General features: G+C 47.8%; 2 protein-coding genes across 2 annotated transcripts; both read right to left on the bottom strand.

The window, feature by feature from the left end:
* Positions 1-3,835: 3,835 nt before the first annotated feature.
* On the bottom strand, positions 3,836-11,395 carry EAH_00041550 (hypothetical protein, conserved; the record flags this gene model as incomplete). The annotated part of the gene is made up of 11 exons (XM_013391791.1): positions 3,836-4,550; positions 4,832-4,942; positions 5,247-5,437; positions 6,073-6,144; positions 6,581-8,305; positions 9,074-9,125; positions 9,472-9,689; positions 9,910-10,017; positions 10,148-10,222; positions 10,505-10,695; positions 11,230-11,395. The coding sequence occupies 11 exons, from the start codon at positions 11,393-11,395 to the stop codon at positions 3,836-3,838; spliced, it is 3,624 nt and encodes a 1,207-aa protein (XP_013247245.1).
* A 2,169-nt stretch (positions 11,396-13,564) lies between these two features.
* EAH_00041540 (hypothetical protein, conserved) lies at positions 13,565-14,164 on the bottom strand (the record flags this gene model as incomplete). The annotated part of the gene is made up of 1 exon (XM_013391790.1): positions 13,565-14,164. The coding sequence occupies one exon, from the start codon at positions 14,162-14,164 to the stop codon at positions 13,565-13,567; it is 600 nt and encodes a 199-aa protein (XP_013247244.1).
* Between the last annotated feature and the right edge of the window lie 801 nt (positions 14,165-14,965).

The raw sequence follows: 14,965 nt of genomic DNA, 5'->3' as shown, positions 1-14,965 counted from the left end.
ATTTTAATTTTATTTATTAATATTTAAATTAATATTTCAACAATATTTCTGCAGAAGAAAACCATTCACAGCACTGCAGCCTGAGGCGCAGTGGTCGGGCCTCGTGCTGCGTCTTCTTCTTTGTTTGTTGTGTCTAACAGAAATAATTTTTTTGAATTAAAAATATAAATTAAACAGAAAATAAATATATTTATTTGTTAAAAACAGCAGCAGCAACAGCTGCAGCAGCGCATATTTGAAGGGCTGATGCTGCTAGCATAGGTAGAGCCCTCGTGCTGCGCCGGTGCTTACAGTTTGCATACAGTATTGCAGTGAATATCATTAAATAGAAGATAAACGATGAAGTATTAATTGAATATTGTATATTTTAATGCTTTTTTCTGTCTATTTATTGATGTATTAGGAGTGTTCTTTGAAGCTCCTTGTCAGTGCGTGTGTTGTTGCGTGTCTATTGTGTTTGTTTCGTTTGTTTATTATTTTTTGTGCAATTGTTTGGCTAGTAGATAATATAATAAGATGTCCTCCAGGCCTAAGAAAGACCCTATGGATCCACTCAACTGGGAGTACAGACTTCAAGACAGTTCTTTCTCCCAGGCGAGATCTGCTGATGGTTCTCTTAGAGAATCTCACTCCGTTAAATACGATGCAGGCGAATATGAATACAAGTCCGTATGCACACACATATGCATGCATGCATACATACACATGCATGCATGCATGCATGTGTATGTATGAATCCAGAAAGAGAGAGAAAGCGAAAGAGAGAGAGAGAGAGAGAGGGAGAGAGAGAGAGACAGAGAGAGAGACAGATAGAGACAGACAGAGAGAGAGAGCTCTATAAGCCTTCTTCTGCTCTGCAGTGTATTGCCCGAGTTGCAATAGATAACAGAGCGACTCTCTTGCTGCAGCTGCGCCCACCTGCTGCTGCTGCTGCTGCTGCTGCTGCTGCCTGTTGTGAATGCGTGCAGGTATATCACTTTAACTAAGAAGGTGAGAGGATATAGCTGTCCTCACGGCACAAAAAGGAGAAGTGCTTTGCATGCACATCGTACAAACCCAGAAACAATCCCAGCCCCAAACGCCCCCCTTTAGCTCCTCTGTCCAACAGACTTTGCTTGCATGCATGCATACATCTCTGCATGCATGCATGCATGCAAAGTATATGGCATCCGTTTAGCCTTAAATGAAAATACTAGCCCTATGCATGCATTCAGATTATCTAGCGTCGTGCACACACTGCTCATCTCTTTTCCTTGCATGCACGCATGCATGTTGTTTACAAGACATGCATGCATGCATGCATGCATGCATGCATGCACATAGTTTGCTGTTATTGCTGTGGATGGCTTTGCAGCAATACGATATGTTTAGAGAAGAGCTGCGGCTGCGACCTCAAGGTTTGTTATCGGAGGAATATCTTCTTCAGGTTTTGCGAGTGCAGCAAACTGCTGGATGGGAGCATTATTATATTTACCCGTTAGTCTTGCAACTTAGAGAGCTTAATAATTAAATTAATGCATTAAAGGAGACAAAGGAGGCAAAGCATGCCTTTATAGGAGACACTTGCTTATTCATTGTCTCTTTTAAAAGAAAGAGAAAGAAGAGATACACTGCAAGCCCGTGTTGCACATAAAAATGCGTGTGGAGACACTTCACAACTGTCTCCTTTGATGCTGTTGTGCTGTCTCCTTGCTGCTTTATTTATTATATTTATTTTTTATTTTTGCTGTCTCTGCAGTATGAATCCCCACGTCTTGTGTCTCCGAAGGCGGCGCACACGACTTCTTCCTAGATGAAGAAGAAAATAATAAAAGAGACGAAAAGAATTGTCTCCTTGCTGCTGCATGCAAAGTGCATGCAAAGGAGACACTTCATAAGTCTTCAAGGGATTGTCTCCTTTCTCGTGGGGCTTGTCTGTGCTGTATATACACCCGGGCTCTTCATTATTCAAAGACGCCAGCATATTCATCTCGTCTATATACTGTTTTTTTGTCTTTGTTGTTGCAGTTGTAAGGAATAAATAATGTCTCCTTTTGCGTTTATAAATAAAGTGTCTCCTTCTCTGTTCAGGTGTATACAATGATGCTTATTTATTATATTTACTTCATTCTATAACTGTAGAGTGAAGTTTATTTTCTGCTTTTGTTTAGATATAAAAGGTATGGCGTCTTTTCTTGCGTGCAGACATAAGCAGAAAGCGAAGTGTCTCCTTTTGTTTATTAAGTGTCTCCTTTTGTTTATTAAGTGTCTCCTTTTGCTTATTAAGTGTCTCCCTTTTTTCATTAAGTGTCTTGTCTCCGTTTGTTCATTAAGTGTCTCCATTTGCTTATTAAGTGTCTCCTTTTGCTTATTGTGTGTCTCCTTTTGTTTATTAAGTGTCTCCTTTCTGTTAAAATGCATGCAATTTGCATTTTCTAAAGAAATAAACAAGAGAAAAAACATTAACCCCACGCATGCAGTGGGGCTTTTTAATGAAATAATTTTCTTTATTGAATTCTTTTATTTATTTCTTTTATTGAATTCTTTTATTTATTTCTTTTATTTATTTCTTTTATTTCTTTCATTTATTTCTTTTATTTATTTCTTTTATTTCTTTTATTTATTTCTTTTATTTCTTTTCCTGAATATTTTATTTATTTATTTTATTATTTTCTTTTATTATTTTCTTTTATTGAATTATTGTTTTGATTTTTTGCACATTTCTTCTTATCGAATATTTTTTATATTGAATAATTTCTTTCGATGGTTTTATTTGTTTATTTTGCTCGATTCTTCTTTCTTTGTTATTTTATTGAATTGTTTATTTATATATTATACATTTAAATAAATAAATAACTATTTATTTATTTATTTATTTATTTATTTATTTATTTATGCATTTTTTGGCTGCATTTATTGAGTTGTGTTTCCTCCCTCTGAATTATTTTCTACTTAAACAAATTTTATTTTTTTCTTTCTATTGATCTCCTCTCTATAACATTTATTAATTGCTGCATTCTTCTTAATTTATTTTCAATATAACAATAATATAACATTAAAATAATATTACTACATAATATAGCAATAATATAATATAATATTACGTTCTTTTCTTGAATTCCTTCGATCCCCCTTTACTGACACCAAATTTATTAAATGTATTTCTTTAAATATTTATACTTTTAAATTAAATACTTTAAATTTAGTTTCAATCCTCACTCGCATTTCTTGCATCTCAGTCCGCTCTCGCTGAATCCTCTCTCTCGCACCTTCGCAATATTTTCTTTTCGGTGCTTCTGTCTCTGGAGACACCCTAAGGCTAATATTTATACATATAATATATATATATATGAATATATATATATATATATATACTAACGCTGCATGGTGGCATAGGCTTGGGCTGCAATTTTATTAAAACCCTACAATAGAAAACTAAAAGTAAATTAAGAAGATATTCGCTTTAAAACAAAACGTATATTATTGAGAAAAGAAGGCTCCCCTTATAATGAACACTACCCTCAAGCAAACAGACAGAAAAAAACTTAAAAAATGATGGAGAGCACCTCCAGACACTGCTGTTAACAGCAAGTGCTGCTGCTGCAGCACAGCAGAAGCTGCTGCAGCACAGCAGAAGCTGCTGCAGCAGAAGCTGCTGCAGCAGAAGCTGCTGCAGTAGAGGCTGCTGCAGTAGCACCTGCTGCTGCAGCAGCTGCAAAAGAACACCCACAGCATCAGGATTTGCAGCAGCAGCATTTGCTGTTGCAGCAGCATCCGTTGCTACAGCACGTGTAGCTGCAGCATGCGCAGCAGCAACTGCATTTGATTAGAGAAGACGTACAAAGGAGACAGCAGATTATTTTTCATTTGCATGCAAGTAAGCGCGGAAGGTTCTCCCCTCAACATCGATGTATTGATGCCCTAAGTGTCTCCTATGAATCCTCTTGGGCCTGGCTTTCTCCTGCCCGCCCTCAGCGGGCCCCACACCTCCCTCCCCGCCTTGCTGCTGCTGCTGCTGCTGCTGCTGCTGCTGCTGCTGCTGGTCGTGCTGCTGCTGCTGCTGCTCGTGCTGCTGCTGCTGCTGCTGCTGGTGGTGGTCGTGGTGCTGCTGGTGGAAGAGAAGTATATCTCTAGAGGTGTCTGTGTTGAAGCTAGCAGTGCTAGGGATAGTCTCGACGGAGTTAGCTAAGGAGGGTGTCTCTTGATTGAACGCCTGGTGTCTCTTACTGTCTCCTTTGTGGGGTTTGCACTGTCTCCGCTCGTGAGGAGACAGCAGAGGTGAAGAGACAGCACTAGAGACAGAAGACGCTTGCTGTGTATGCCTCGAGGCCTCCCTACCGCTAGCAGCAAAAGGATTATATGAAGCCCCTGCTGTCTCCTCAGCAGCAGCTTTCTCACCCCCTACCCATCTTCTACCTAGCTGCTGCACAAGAGACAAAGCCTCAGGGAAGCTCGGAAGCATATCAAAAATGTCTCTGCTGCTGCTGCTCCCGCTGCTGCTGCTGCTGCGGCTTCCGCTCCGCTGGGGCCCCTTCCCTGGCGCTAAGTCTTGAAGACTCATAGCCACCGGGCTGCAGCGCAGCAACACAAATCGCAAACGCATGCATGCATGCACTTCTGCATGCATGCATGCACTTCTGCATGCATGCATGCACTTCTGCATGCATGCATGCACAAGATGGAAAATAACAGCAAACAAAGCCGTCCATTTCCTCTTTCTTTTTCTCTCATCCCGAGGGCCCTAAACACCAAACCCTAGACTCTAGACCCTAAACCCTAAACCCTAAACCCTAGAAGTGCACTGCTACGTGCAGTGTCAGGGTAGCCTTTCCGGCGTAGGAGCAACAAAAACGCATGGGCAAGCTGCTGCACGTTGCTGCTGCTGCTGTCTGCTGCTGCTGCTGCTGCTGCTGCAGCTGAGGAGACCCCAACGCACCGGTACATGGGGACAGGCCTGAGGGCTCTGCGGGCGTTCGAACCCCTTGAAGTGTAATTGCTTGTGCTGCGATTTGTTTGGTTGATTGCATCTTTTAAAATGCTGCAGAGGGATAAAGCAGAAGAAAGAGACAGAAAAAAAAGATAAAGGAGACAGCAAACCCCACATCATACGCCTGCAACAGACCCTGCAAAAAATGCGAGGCTTCTCCGCTCTTCCAGAGGTGCAGCGCTGAGGTGTATGTACACCTCAGCGCTGTTGCTGCTTATCTACATGTTCTAAGGAGACAGTTTGTTTAGAGAGACACTTTCTATCGCATGCATGCACGTACTTGCAGCCGAAGGGAGACAGACGCAGTGGGGGGACAGGGGAGACGGCGTCTCCTGTTGCTGCTGCTGCTGCTGCTGCAGCTGCAGATACACCCAAAAGTGTCTCCTTGTTGCTCAGTACATAGCGGCACAGCTGCAGACAGTCTCCTTCAGCCCTGCGGATTGTCTCCGCTCCCCGACTCAGCACTTCCTCCTAAACCCACAGCCCCAAACAACACAGTACCAAAAGACATGCAAATGCATGCATGCAGAATTGCATGCAAAGTTGCATGCATAAATGCATGCAAATACGCATGCAGAAGCGCATGCATAAATGCATGCAAAGTTGCATGCATAAATGCATGCAAAGTGCATGCATAAGTGCATGCATCAATGCATGCATCAATGCATGCATCAATGCATGCAAAGTGCATACACCCGGAGAACAGAGAGCAATCAGTGTCTACTCCAATACCACACAACGTCTGCTGCTCCTCTGTGCTGCAGCAGCAGAAGAAACAAGCTCCTGCTGCTGTTCTTCGCTGCTGCTGCTTGCTCCTGCTGCTTACTACTGCTGCTGCTTGTTGCCGCTGCTGTTGCTTGCTGCAGCAGCAGCAGCTGCTGCTCCTGCTCCTGCACTTGGTAAGGCAAAAGCTGGGGCTGCTGTTCTTTTAGGAAGACATCAAATACTCTGCTCTGCTGCATGCATGCATCTGCTGCATGCATGCATCTGTTGCATGCATGCATCAGCTGCAGGCGTGGAGACCCCACACGAAGAAGCAGACACGAAGCAAACAGCAGCAGCAGCAGCAGCAGCAGCAGCAAGGGAGACACATGATGCTGACTAACCCTCTCCATTGCCGTCTCCTCGTGCAGCTCCAGCAGCGTCTGCAGCTGCTGCTTCCGCTGCTGCAGCTTCTTCTGAAGCAAACAAAAACAAAAACGTGCTTCGGTGGTATATATAATTATATATAAAGACAGAGACAGAGACAGAGACAAAGACATAAAGAAGGAGACAGACATAGAAAGGGAGACAGAGACAGAGACATAAACAGAGACAGAAGGAAGACTAAGAGAAAGGAGACAGAAACAAAATATCTTTTGTCCTGCTGCAGCAAATAAATAGAGACAGACAAAATAACTGAGACAGAGACAGCAGAGACAGCAAAGGAGACAGAGACAGCAGAGACAGCAAAGGAGACAGGTTAAGGGAAGAAGAGAGCCCAACGGGCCCTGCGTTGCATCGACAGAGACAGAGACAACGACAGCAGCAACAGCAGCTACAGCAGCAGCAGCTGCTGCTGCAGCAACAGCAACAGCAGCAGCAGCAGCAGGCTTTTGCTGCTATGGAGTTCACCTCTAGGGCGAGGTTTTTTGTCTCTGCTTCTCTCCTCGCTTGCTTCTGAAGGCTGAGTCTCTTCTCTGCTTTGTCTAGGGCTGCTTGCATCTCCTGCTGCTGCTGCTGCAGTTGCTGTTGCATCTGCTGCTGCTGCTGTTGCAACTCTTGCTGCTGCTGCTGCACCTGCTGCTGCAGCTGCTGCACTTGCTGCTGCAACTCCGCCACCTCTTGCTCAGACACACCCGCAGACGCCGTCGATTGCTGCTGCTGCTGCTGCTGCTTTGCCTCTTCTGCTGCTGCTTGAAGGGCCTTGACGAGTTGCTGCTGCTCCTCCAGCTGCCTCTGCATCGCACCAACAGCTGCTTGTCTTTCTGCTGTCTCCTCGCTGTGTCTCTGTACTGTCTCCTGTAGAGACACCTGGAGTTGGGCCTCACGTGTCTGAAGAGACAGCAGAGAGCTCTCTAGCTCCTCTACGCGTTTGCTGCTTGCTGCTGCTGCTGCTGTTGCTGCTGCTGCTGCTGCGCGTTCTGCTGCTGCGCCTTCTTCCGTCTGCTGCAGCTCTGACCGCAGCTTGCTCAGAGCTGTCTCCTGTCTCCTTCGGTCCTCCTCTGTCTGCTGCAGCTGCTGCGCGGCTTCGTGCAGCTGCCCAAGTGTCTCCTCTAATCGTTTCTTCTCTTCAACAAGCTGCTGCTGCAGCGCCTGCAGCTGCAGGTCTTGCTGCTGCTGCTGCTGCTGCGACTGCGTCTGCAGCTGCTGCTGCTGTCTCTGCTGCTGCTCCAACTGCTGGTGAAGCAGCTGGCGCTGCTCTTCGAGTTGCTGCAGCAGCATCTGCTTCTTATCTGCCTGCTGCAGCAGCTCCTTGTTTTGCTGTTCGAGCTGTTGCTGTTGCTGCTGCTGTTGCTGCAGTTGAGCCGTTTGGGCGCCGAGTTGCTGCTGCAGCGTTTCTTGTGCAGCAGCAGCAGCCTTGCACTTCTCATTCATTTCCTCTATAATATCTTCTTTGTCTTTTAATTCTGTCTTTAATTTTTGTGTCTCTGATGAGGCCTCTGCAGCAGCCTGCTGCTGCTGTTGCAGCAGGGTGTCGCGTTCGCGCTGCAGCTGCTGCGTAGTTGCTGCTTCCGCGAGTCTCTGGTTTTCTGCTGCTGCTGCTGCTGCAGAAGCTGCTGCTGCTGCTGCAGAAGCTGCTGCTGCTGCTGCTTCTGCTTCCTTAAGCTTCTGCTGAAGAGGCTTCAGCTCCAGCAGCTGCTCGCTTAGCTGCTGCATCGCCTCTGTCTTCTTTGCTGCTCTGTCTTCTGCTGCAGCAAGTTCTTCCCTGAGCATCTGCAGCTGTTCTTCCCGCTGTTGCAGCTGCTCCTGAAGCTGCTGCTGCTGCTGTTGCTGCTGTTGCTGCTGTTGCTGCTGTTGCTGCTGTTGCTGCTGCTGCTGTTGTTGCTGCTGCTGATGCGTGGTTTCTTGTGCGAGCTCTGCAGCAAGGCTATCGTGCCTGTCTATTAGCTGCTGCTGGGGTGTCTCTTGATGTCTCCTCGCTCTGGTGTATAGAGTTGCAGCAGTACGAAATTGCTTCGATAGAGAAACATCAGCTTTATTTGAATGTGGGGAGAGACAGGTAGGGATGCTGCCGTAGTGCTGCAGAGACACCGCAGCAGCAGCAGCAGGCCTCTCCTGCTGCAGCACTCGTACAGCTTCTTGCAGCCCTTTTATTACTTCTTCTCGCTGCTCGCACCTTGTCTGCTGCCGCTGCAGCTGCTCCCAGCAAACAAAACAAAAACAAAAAGCATAACACACAACGCAATGTGAAGACCCACCTACGCTGCAGCTAGGGATAGCTAGCTAGCTAGATAGCCAGATAGATAGATAAATGACTGGCTAGCTAGCTAGCCAGCTAGCTAGCCAGCTAGCTAGATAGGCAGGCATAGAAATAGCTAGCTAGCTAGACAGCGAGTTGGATAACTAGGTAGCTAGCTAGAGAGAGAGCTACATAGCTAGCTAGTTAACTAGCTAGCTAGCTAGAGACCTAGAGAGATAGCCTTACAGAGCGGCAGCTCCTCTTTCTATCTGTCTCCTTTTCTGTCTCTGTTATATCTGTCTCATTGTTTATTTGTTATTCTCTTCTTCTGTCTCTCACATCTATATCTATTATGTCTATCTCTTTATGTATTTGCCTGTCTCTATTCTCTCTGCCTCTATTCTAACTGTCTCTTTATTCTAACTGTCTCTCTATTATCTCTATCTGTATTATATCTGTCTCCTATATATATATCTCTATATCTGTCTGCCTATTATCTCTATCTCTATTATATCTGTCTCTTTCTCTCTCTCTCTCTCCATATATATATGCATATCTTTATATCTATCTCTCTACTGTCTCTATCTCTGTTATATCTGTCTCTTTCTCTCTCTCTCTCTATATATATATATATACATATCTTTATATCTTTATATCTATCTCTCTACTGTCTCTATCTCTGTTATATCTGTCTGTCGATTAAATATACTTTATTGTCGTTTTACTTCTTTTGTTTTTTTCTGCAGTTCTCTCTCTAACTCTTTTCTCTCTTCCAGTCTGCAGCCCCACATCAAACAAACAACCCACGCGCTTCTTCTATAGATATAATATATATATTATATATAATATAATATATATAATATATATATTATATATATTGTATAATTATATATATATATGTATATGTATATACATATACATATATATGTAAGTAGATTTATATATAATATATATTCATATAGATACTTATGAATATATATATACATTATATATATATATATATATAAGCACATACACGCACACACACACACACATATTAAATATATCTACTAGACACATATATATTTATATATATTTATACAGGCATATATACATATATATATATATATATAGCGAGAGAGACAGATAGATGTTTTCTGTGGGCTGCGTCTGCAGGTCTGCGGTTGGCTGTGAGAAGAGAAGAGAGACAGACATTTTGCTGCTGCTGCTGCTCCTGCTGCTGCTGTCTCCTTTCTCCTGCAGAGACAGGGGATGACGGGGTGTCTCTGCAGCCTTCGCTTGCTGGTGCTTGCTAGCAGCTTCAATCTGCTGCTGCAGACGCTCCACTTCTCTCTGCAGAGACTGCAGCAGCAGCAGCAAAAACAGCAGCAACAGCAGCAGCAGCAGCAGCAACAGCAGCAGCAACAGAGAAAGACGCGCATTGTGTGCCCAGCGCAGAGACAGACAGCTCTGGTGTCTCCCCGGGGGGCTGACAATTAAAGGGGGCCTTAGGGTTTAGGGTTTAGGGTTTAGGGTTTAGGGTTTAGCAGCAAAAGGAGACAGCAAGAGACACAACGCTTACGAAGTTCTCCTCCCTGACTGTCTCCAACTCGCGCAGCAAAGGCCGCTGCTGCTGCAGCTCTTCCTTCTGTTTATTAAGCTCCCGCTGCATGTCCTCTACTGTCTCCATCTGCAGCAGCAAAGGAGACAGGAGACAGAGACACAACAAACAATACAAACCCTAAACCCTAAACTACGCTAGAACATAAACCCTAAACCCTAAACCCTAAACCCTAATCCGTAAACTAGGTGGGCCTCACCTGTCTCTGCTCTTCTTTTCTTTGCTTGTCTATCTTAGCAAGGAGACTTGCTGTTGTTTTTTGCTGCTCGCGTAGCTGCACAAGAAGAGACACCAAAGCAGCAGCAAAAGGAGACAGGAGACAGCTGAAGGCAGCACAGCGACACCACCGTCTGCTGCTGCAGAAAGGAGACCCCCGTCTCTTTAAGGAGACACTTGTCTATCTAAGGAGGCCCTTGTCTCCCTAAGGAGACCCTTTTCTATATAAGGAGACCCTTGCCTACAAGGAGACACTTGTCTATCTAAGGAGACCCCTGTCTCTTTAAGGAGACACCTGCCTATCTAAGGAGACCCCTGTCTGCTAGCCTTCGTCGCTTACTTTGTTTAATATTTGCTGTACTTGGGGCTCTAAGGTGGAGACAAGCAGCGCATGCACCATTGCTATATTCTTTTCAGCCGAAGGAGACACCTCGCTGGGGGGCCCCCCATCCCTCTGGGGGCCCCCCGAGGCCCCCCAGGCAGAGACAACGCTCGAGACAGAGCTAAAAGACTGCAAGGAGGGGCCCCTAGCTGAAGGAGACAGACAGCAGCGAACAAACAGATACTGCAATACAGATAAGGCAGACCCTCTACCACTTACTTACCTGCCCCCCCTAAGCTAGCTAGCTAGCTACCCAACTAGCTGGCTAGACAGATGCGTAGCTAGCTACCCATCTACCTAGCTATGCATCTAGCTAGCTACCTGCATAGCCGTGTAGCTAAGTAGATGGATAGCTAGCTAGCTGCCCAGCTAGCTAGCCACCAAACTAGCTACCCGCCCAGCTAGCTACCCAACTTGCTAGCTAGCTAGCTAGCTAGCCAACTAGTGGTCAGAAGCAGAGGGCCCCTCAGCTAGCTACCACCAGGTCGCAGCTAGCTACACAGATCATCTCACCCCGAGCCTCTAAGCAAACCGTAGCTAGCTAAGACAAGCCCTACGGAGTTAAAGCAAGGACTAGCTGCAGGCCCCCCAAAACTAGCTGCAAACAAGCTTTAGCTAGCTAGAGCAGGTTGTAGCTAGCTTCTTAATCAAGCAGTGGCTAGCTGGAGGGTGTTATGGCTTACATCGCTGTACTAAGAATGGGGGGCCCCCCAGGGGCCCCCCCCTTCTGGCTGCTGCCCCGGTTGCTGCAGCAGGAGCTGCAGCAGCAGCAGCAGCTGCTGTCTCCTCGTTGGTCTCATTAATGTCTCTCTCTAGCCCTTGTAATACTGCTAAGACCTCAGCCAGCATAGCTAAGGAGACAGAAGATCTGCATGTGCGGCGGGGGCCCCTCCGCTCACCATCTGAGGAGACTGTCTCCATTGAAGAGACTCCTTAGGGGGCCCCCGGGGGCCCCTGTGCCTCGAGCAGCAGAAGAGAAAGAGCGAGGAGACACCTCAGCAGCAAACAGCAGCGAGCAACACTACTCACAGACAAGCAGCAACAATGCGGTGCTGCTGCAATCTGCTGCAGCACGAGGGCCTCCATAATCCAGCTACAGACACTGCCCTCATTGGGGGGCCCCCAAACAGAGCCCCAAACCAAAGACAGTGCTGCTGCTGCAGCAGGACATGCACTTCTACTGCTGCTGCTGCTCTTGCTGCTGCTGCTTTTGCTGCTGCTGCTTTTGCTGCTGCTGCTGCTGCTTCTGCCTGGGCGTCCTCCTGCGCTTGGATGCCTCGTTGCTGCTGCTTCCCTCGCTGCTCCTGGTGTCTCTCTTGCTTGTGCTTCTTAATCAGTTGCTACTGCTGCTGCTGCTGTTGCTGCTGCTGCTGCTGCTGCTGCACGAGCAGCTGTTACCCTCCCGGCCTGTCTGGGGCCCTCGACTATCTTCTCTCTATCTGTGGAGACGAATGGAGTTTAAAGGGCCCAGGCTGTTGTTGCAGCGCTAAGAAGAGCCTGGGGGCCCCTCAAGCAGCAGCAGCAGCAGCAGCAGCACCTGCAGCAGCTGGGGAGACCAATGGTCACTCACGCCTGCGTGGATATACAAAGGCGAAGTGCTGAGTGCATGCAGAAAGCCCCAAAGAGAAAGAGAAGAGTCAATTGTTGAGTTTTAGGAGGGCAGGCGTTGCTGTACTTGTGCTGCAGCAGCAGCTGTAGCTGCTGCTGCTGCTGTTGCTGCCGCTGCTGCTGCTGCGGTGTCTGCCGTCCAGACCAGCAGAATCAGGGGCCTCTCAGCTTTGCTGCTGTGCTTCACTAGGGGCCCCCGTTGAGAGGAAGAAGGAGGGATAGTTTTATAAACAGTCAAAGAGGCTTTGAGGTGTATATACACCTCAGAGGGGCCCTGCTGCTGCCGCCCGCTTGCTGCTGGTGCTGCAGCAGCTGCAGCAACTCGTAGAATGCTGCCGCTCTTTCGCTTGCTTTTTCGGTTTATAATGAATTAAAATGTTGTAGAAGATGTCTTTAAACGCTTTCAAAAGATATCGCTGAAGAGCAGGGGGGCCCCTGGGGGCCCCCAGGCCGTCACACCTGCGGGCGGGGGCCCCCCGCGCCGGGAGAGCAGCAGCAGCAGCAGCAGCTGCTGCTGCAGGCAGAGCAGCTTCTCTCTCTCTTTCACTTGCATTCACACCTCAGAGGCTACAGAAGGAGGGGGAAGGTGTAGGGATACCCCCTTAGCAGCAGCAGCAGCTGCTGCAGCAACAGCAGCAGCAACGATCCTGGGCCCCAGAGTATGCACTGCCTAGGGAAGCTGCTTCTGCTGCCTCTCCCCTATCTATAAACACGAAGAGGGGGCGTAGATATACACCCTCAAGTAGCAGCAGCAGCACCAGCGAGCCTATATAAGCAGCAACAGCACTACAAGCAGCAACAGTAGCATTAGCAGCAGTAGCATTAGCAGCAGCAGCAGCAAAAGCAGCAGCCTCTGAAGGCCTAGCAGCGGCAGCACAACACCCCCTCTACCCTCTGAGGCCCCTATTGGGGCCCCTCTTAATACTGTTTGCGAACTGTAGTTAAAACAAAACCATATACTCTGTCTCTTTAGTGTCTCCTTGCAGTGTACAGGCACCTCCCGATGCCCTGCCTCTAAACCCCACACAAAAGGCTCCATAGGAAGACATGGGGGCCCCCTTTAAAACAACAGGGGGGCCCCCATTGAAAAGGGGGGCCCCCATTGAAAAGACAACAAGGGGGCCCCACCACAACAAACAACACGGGGCCCCCCTTCAAGCAACATGGGGGCCCCCTTTAAAGCAACGGGGGGCCCCGTTCAGACAACAGGGGGGCCCCCTTTTAAACCTTTTAAAACAACAGGGAGGCCCTCCTTAAGATACCAGGGGGGCCCCGATTCATACACCCCACAACACCAGTCTGTTGAATGCAGGGGGCCCCCTCTAATACTGTTAAACAGAGGGCCTCTACGACAAACTCTTGTCCTCAGTGAAGCGTCTGTCTCTGTCTCCTGTCTCCTCCTTTCTTCTGCTACAAACGATAAGAAGGGTGGGGGCCCCCGGGGGCCCCCTGCCGGGGGCCCCACGCCCCAGGCAAACCCACCGGTCCCTGAGGCCCCGTTGCAAGGGGGCCCCCTGCGTAATGGGGGGCCCCCTGGGGGCCCCCAGGTATACCCTGTAGGCCCCCTGCGCCTATTAGATGTTTATGCTGATCTGTGGGGCCCCCCAGGGCCCCCGCTCGCTGCATGGTGGCTGCTGCTGCTGGGGCCCCCAAGGGGGCCCCCCCCCTAGGGGCCCCTGCTACGCTGCTGCTGATAGCAGACATATTCTCTTCATCGCTTGAAGCAAAGAGCTCTACAGAAGACACGCGAGAAGCAGGCGAAGACTGTGCTGCTACATTGGGGGCTGTGTGGGGCCCCCCAGGGGCCCCCAGGGTGCTGCCAGCGCCCAGGTGCCCTCCTACTCCGCTGCTTGCAGCAGCAGCAGGGAGGCCCCCTGCTGCTGCCGGAGCAGCAGCAGCTGCAGCAGCAGCAGCAGCAGCAGCAGCAGCAGGGGGTGTGGGGACCCCACACAGAAGAGGCCCTCGTGCAGCAGAGGGCTGCGCCTCTGCTTTTGCTGCGCGCGACGCCATAGCGAGAGCATCAGCGCAGCTGCGGCTGCAGAAGAAGTCCTGAGGAGACAGATAAAAGGAGACAGATAAAAAGGGGACAGATAAAAGGAGACAGATAAAAGGAGACAGATAAAAGGAGGCAGATAAAAGGAGACAGATAAAAGGAGACAGATAAAAAGGAGACAGACAAAGAAGAAATACGAAAGAGACAGATAAGAGGAGACAGATAGAAAAGGAGACACCAATAAAAGGGGGACATAAGAGAGGAGACACCCCGCAAAGGAGACACCGCACAAAGGGAGAGAAGAAGGCCTCGCTAAGCACTAAATCAGCGGCAGCTGTCTGTACACTGCAAAGTGCAGCAGACAGCAGACAGAAGACAGCAGCAGACAGCAGCAAACAGCAGACAGCAGACAGCAGCAGACAGCAGCAAACAGCAGCAGCCAGCAGCAGCAGAGGCCTACCCATGCTGCAGTATCTTGAGGATCTGCAGGCTCTGCTGCTGCTGCTGCTGGGTTGCAGACACAAAGAGACAGCCGACGAGCAGCAGCACCCAACGCCTGCACACGCCGACGCCTAGCCAGTGTCTCCTCTTTGCCTGTACATACAGTATAGATAAATAAATAAATAGATAAATAAATAAATAAATAAATAATATATATTATTTACTGTGAATATATATACAGATGTATATAACTGGCTGTGAATAAATCAACACGCTCTGCAGATATATCTAAAAAATACAGATATGTATATATATATATATATATATACATATATATATATAAATATAAATATATATATATATATATAAATATATAT

This window comes from Eimeria acervulina, genomic scaffold (genome assembly GCF_000499425.1).
Source record: "Eimeria acervulina Houghton genomic scaffold, Eah_scaff527, whole genome shotgun sequence".
In the NCBI taxonomy this organism is placed as follows: domain Eukaryota; phylum Apicomplexa; class Conoidasida; order Eucoccidiorida; family Eimeriidae; genus Eimeria; species Eimeria acervulina.
This window is presented reverse-complemented; position numbering and strand designations above follow the sequence as displayed.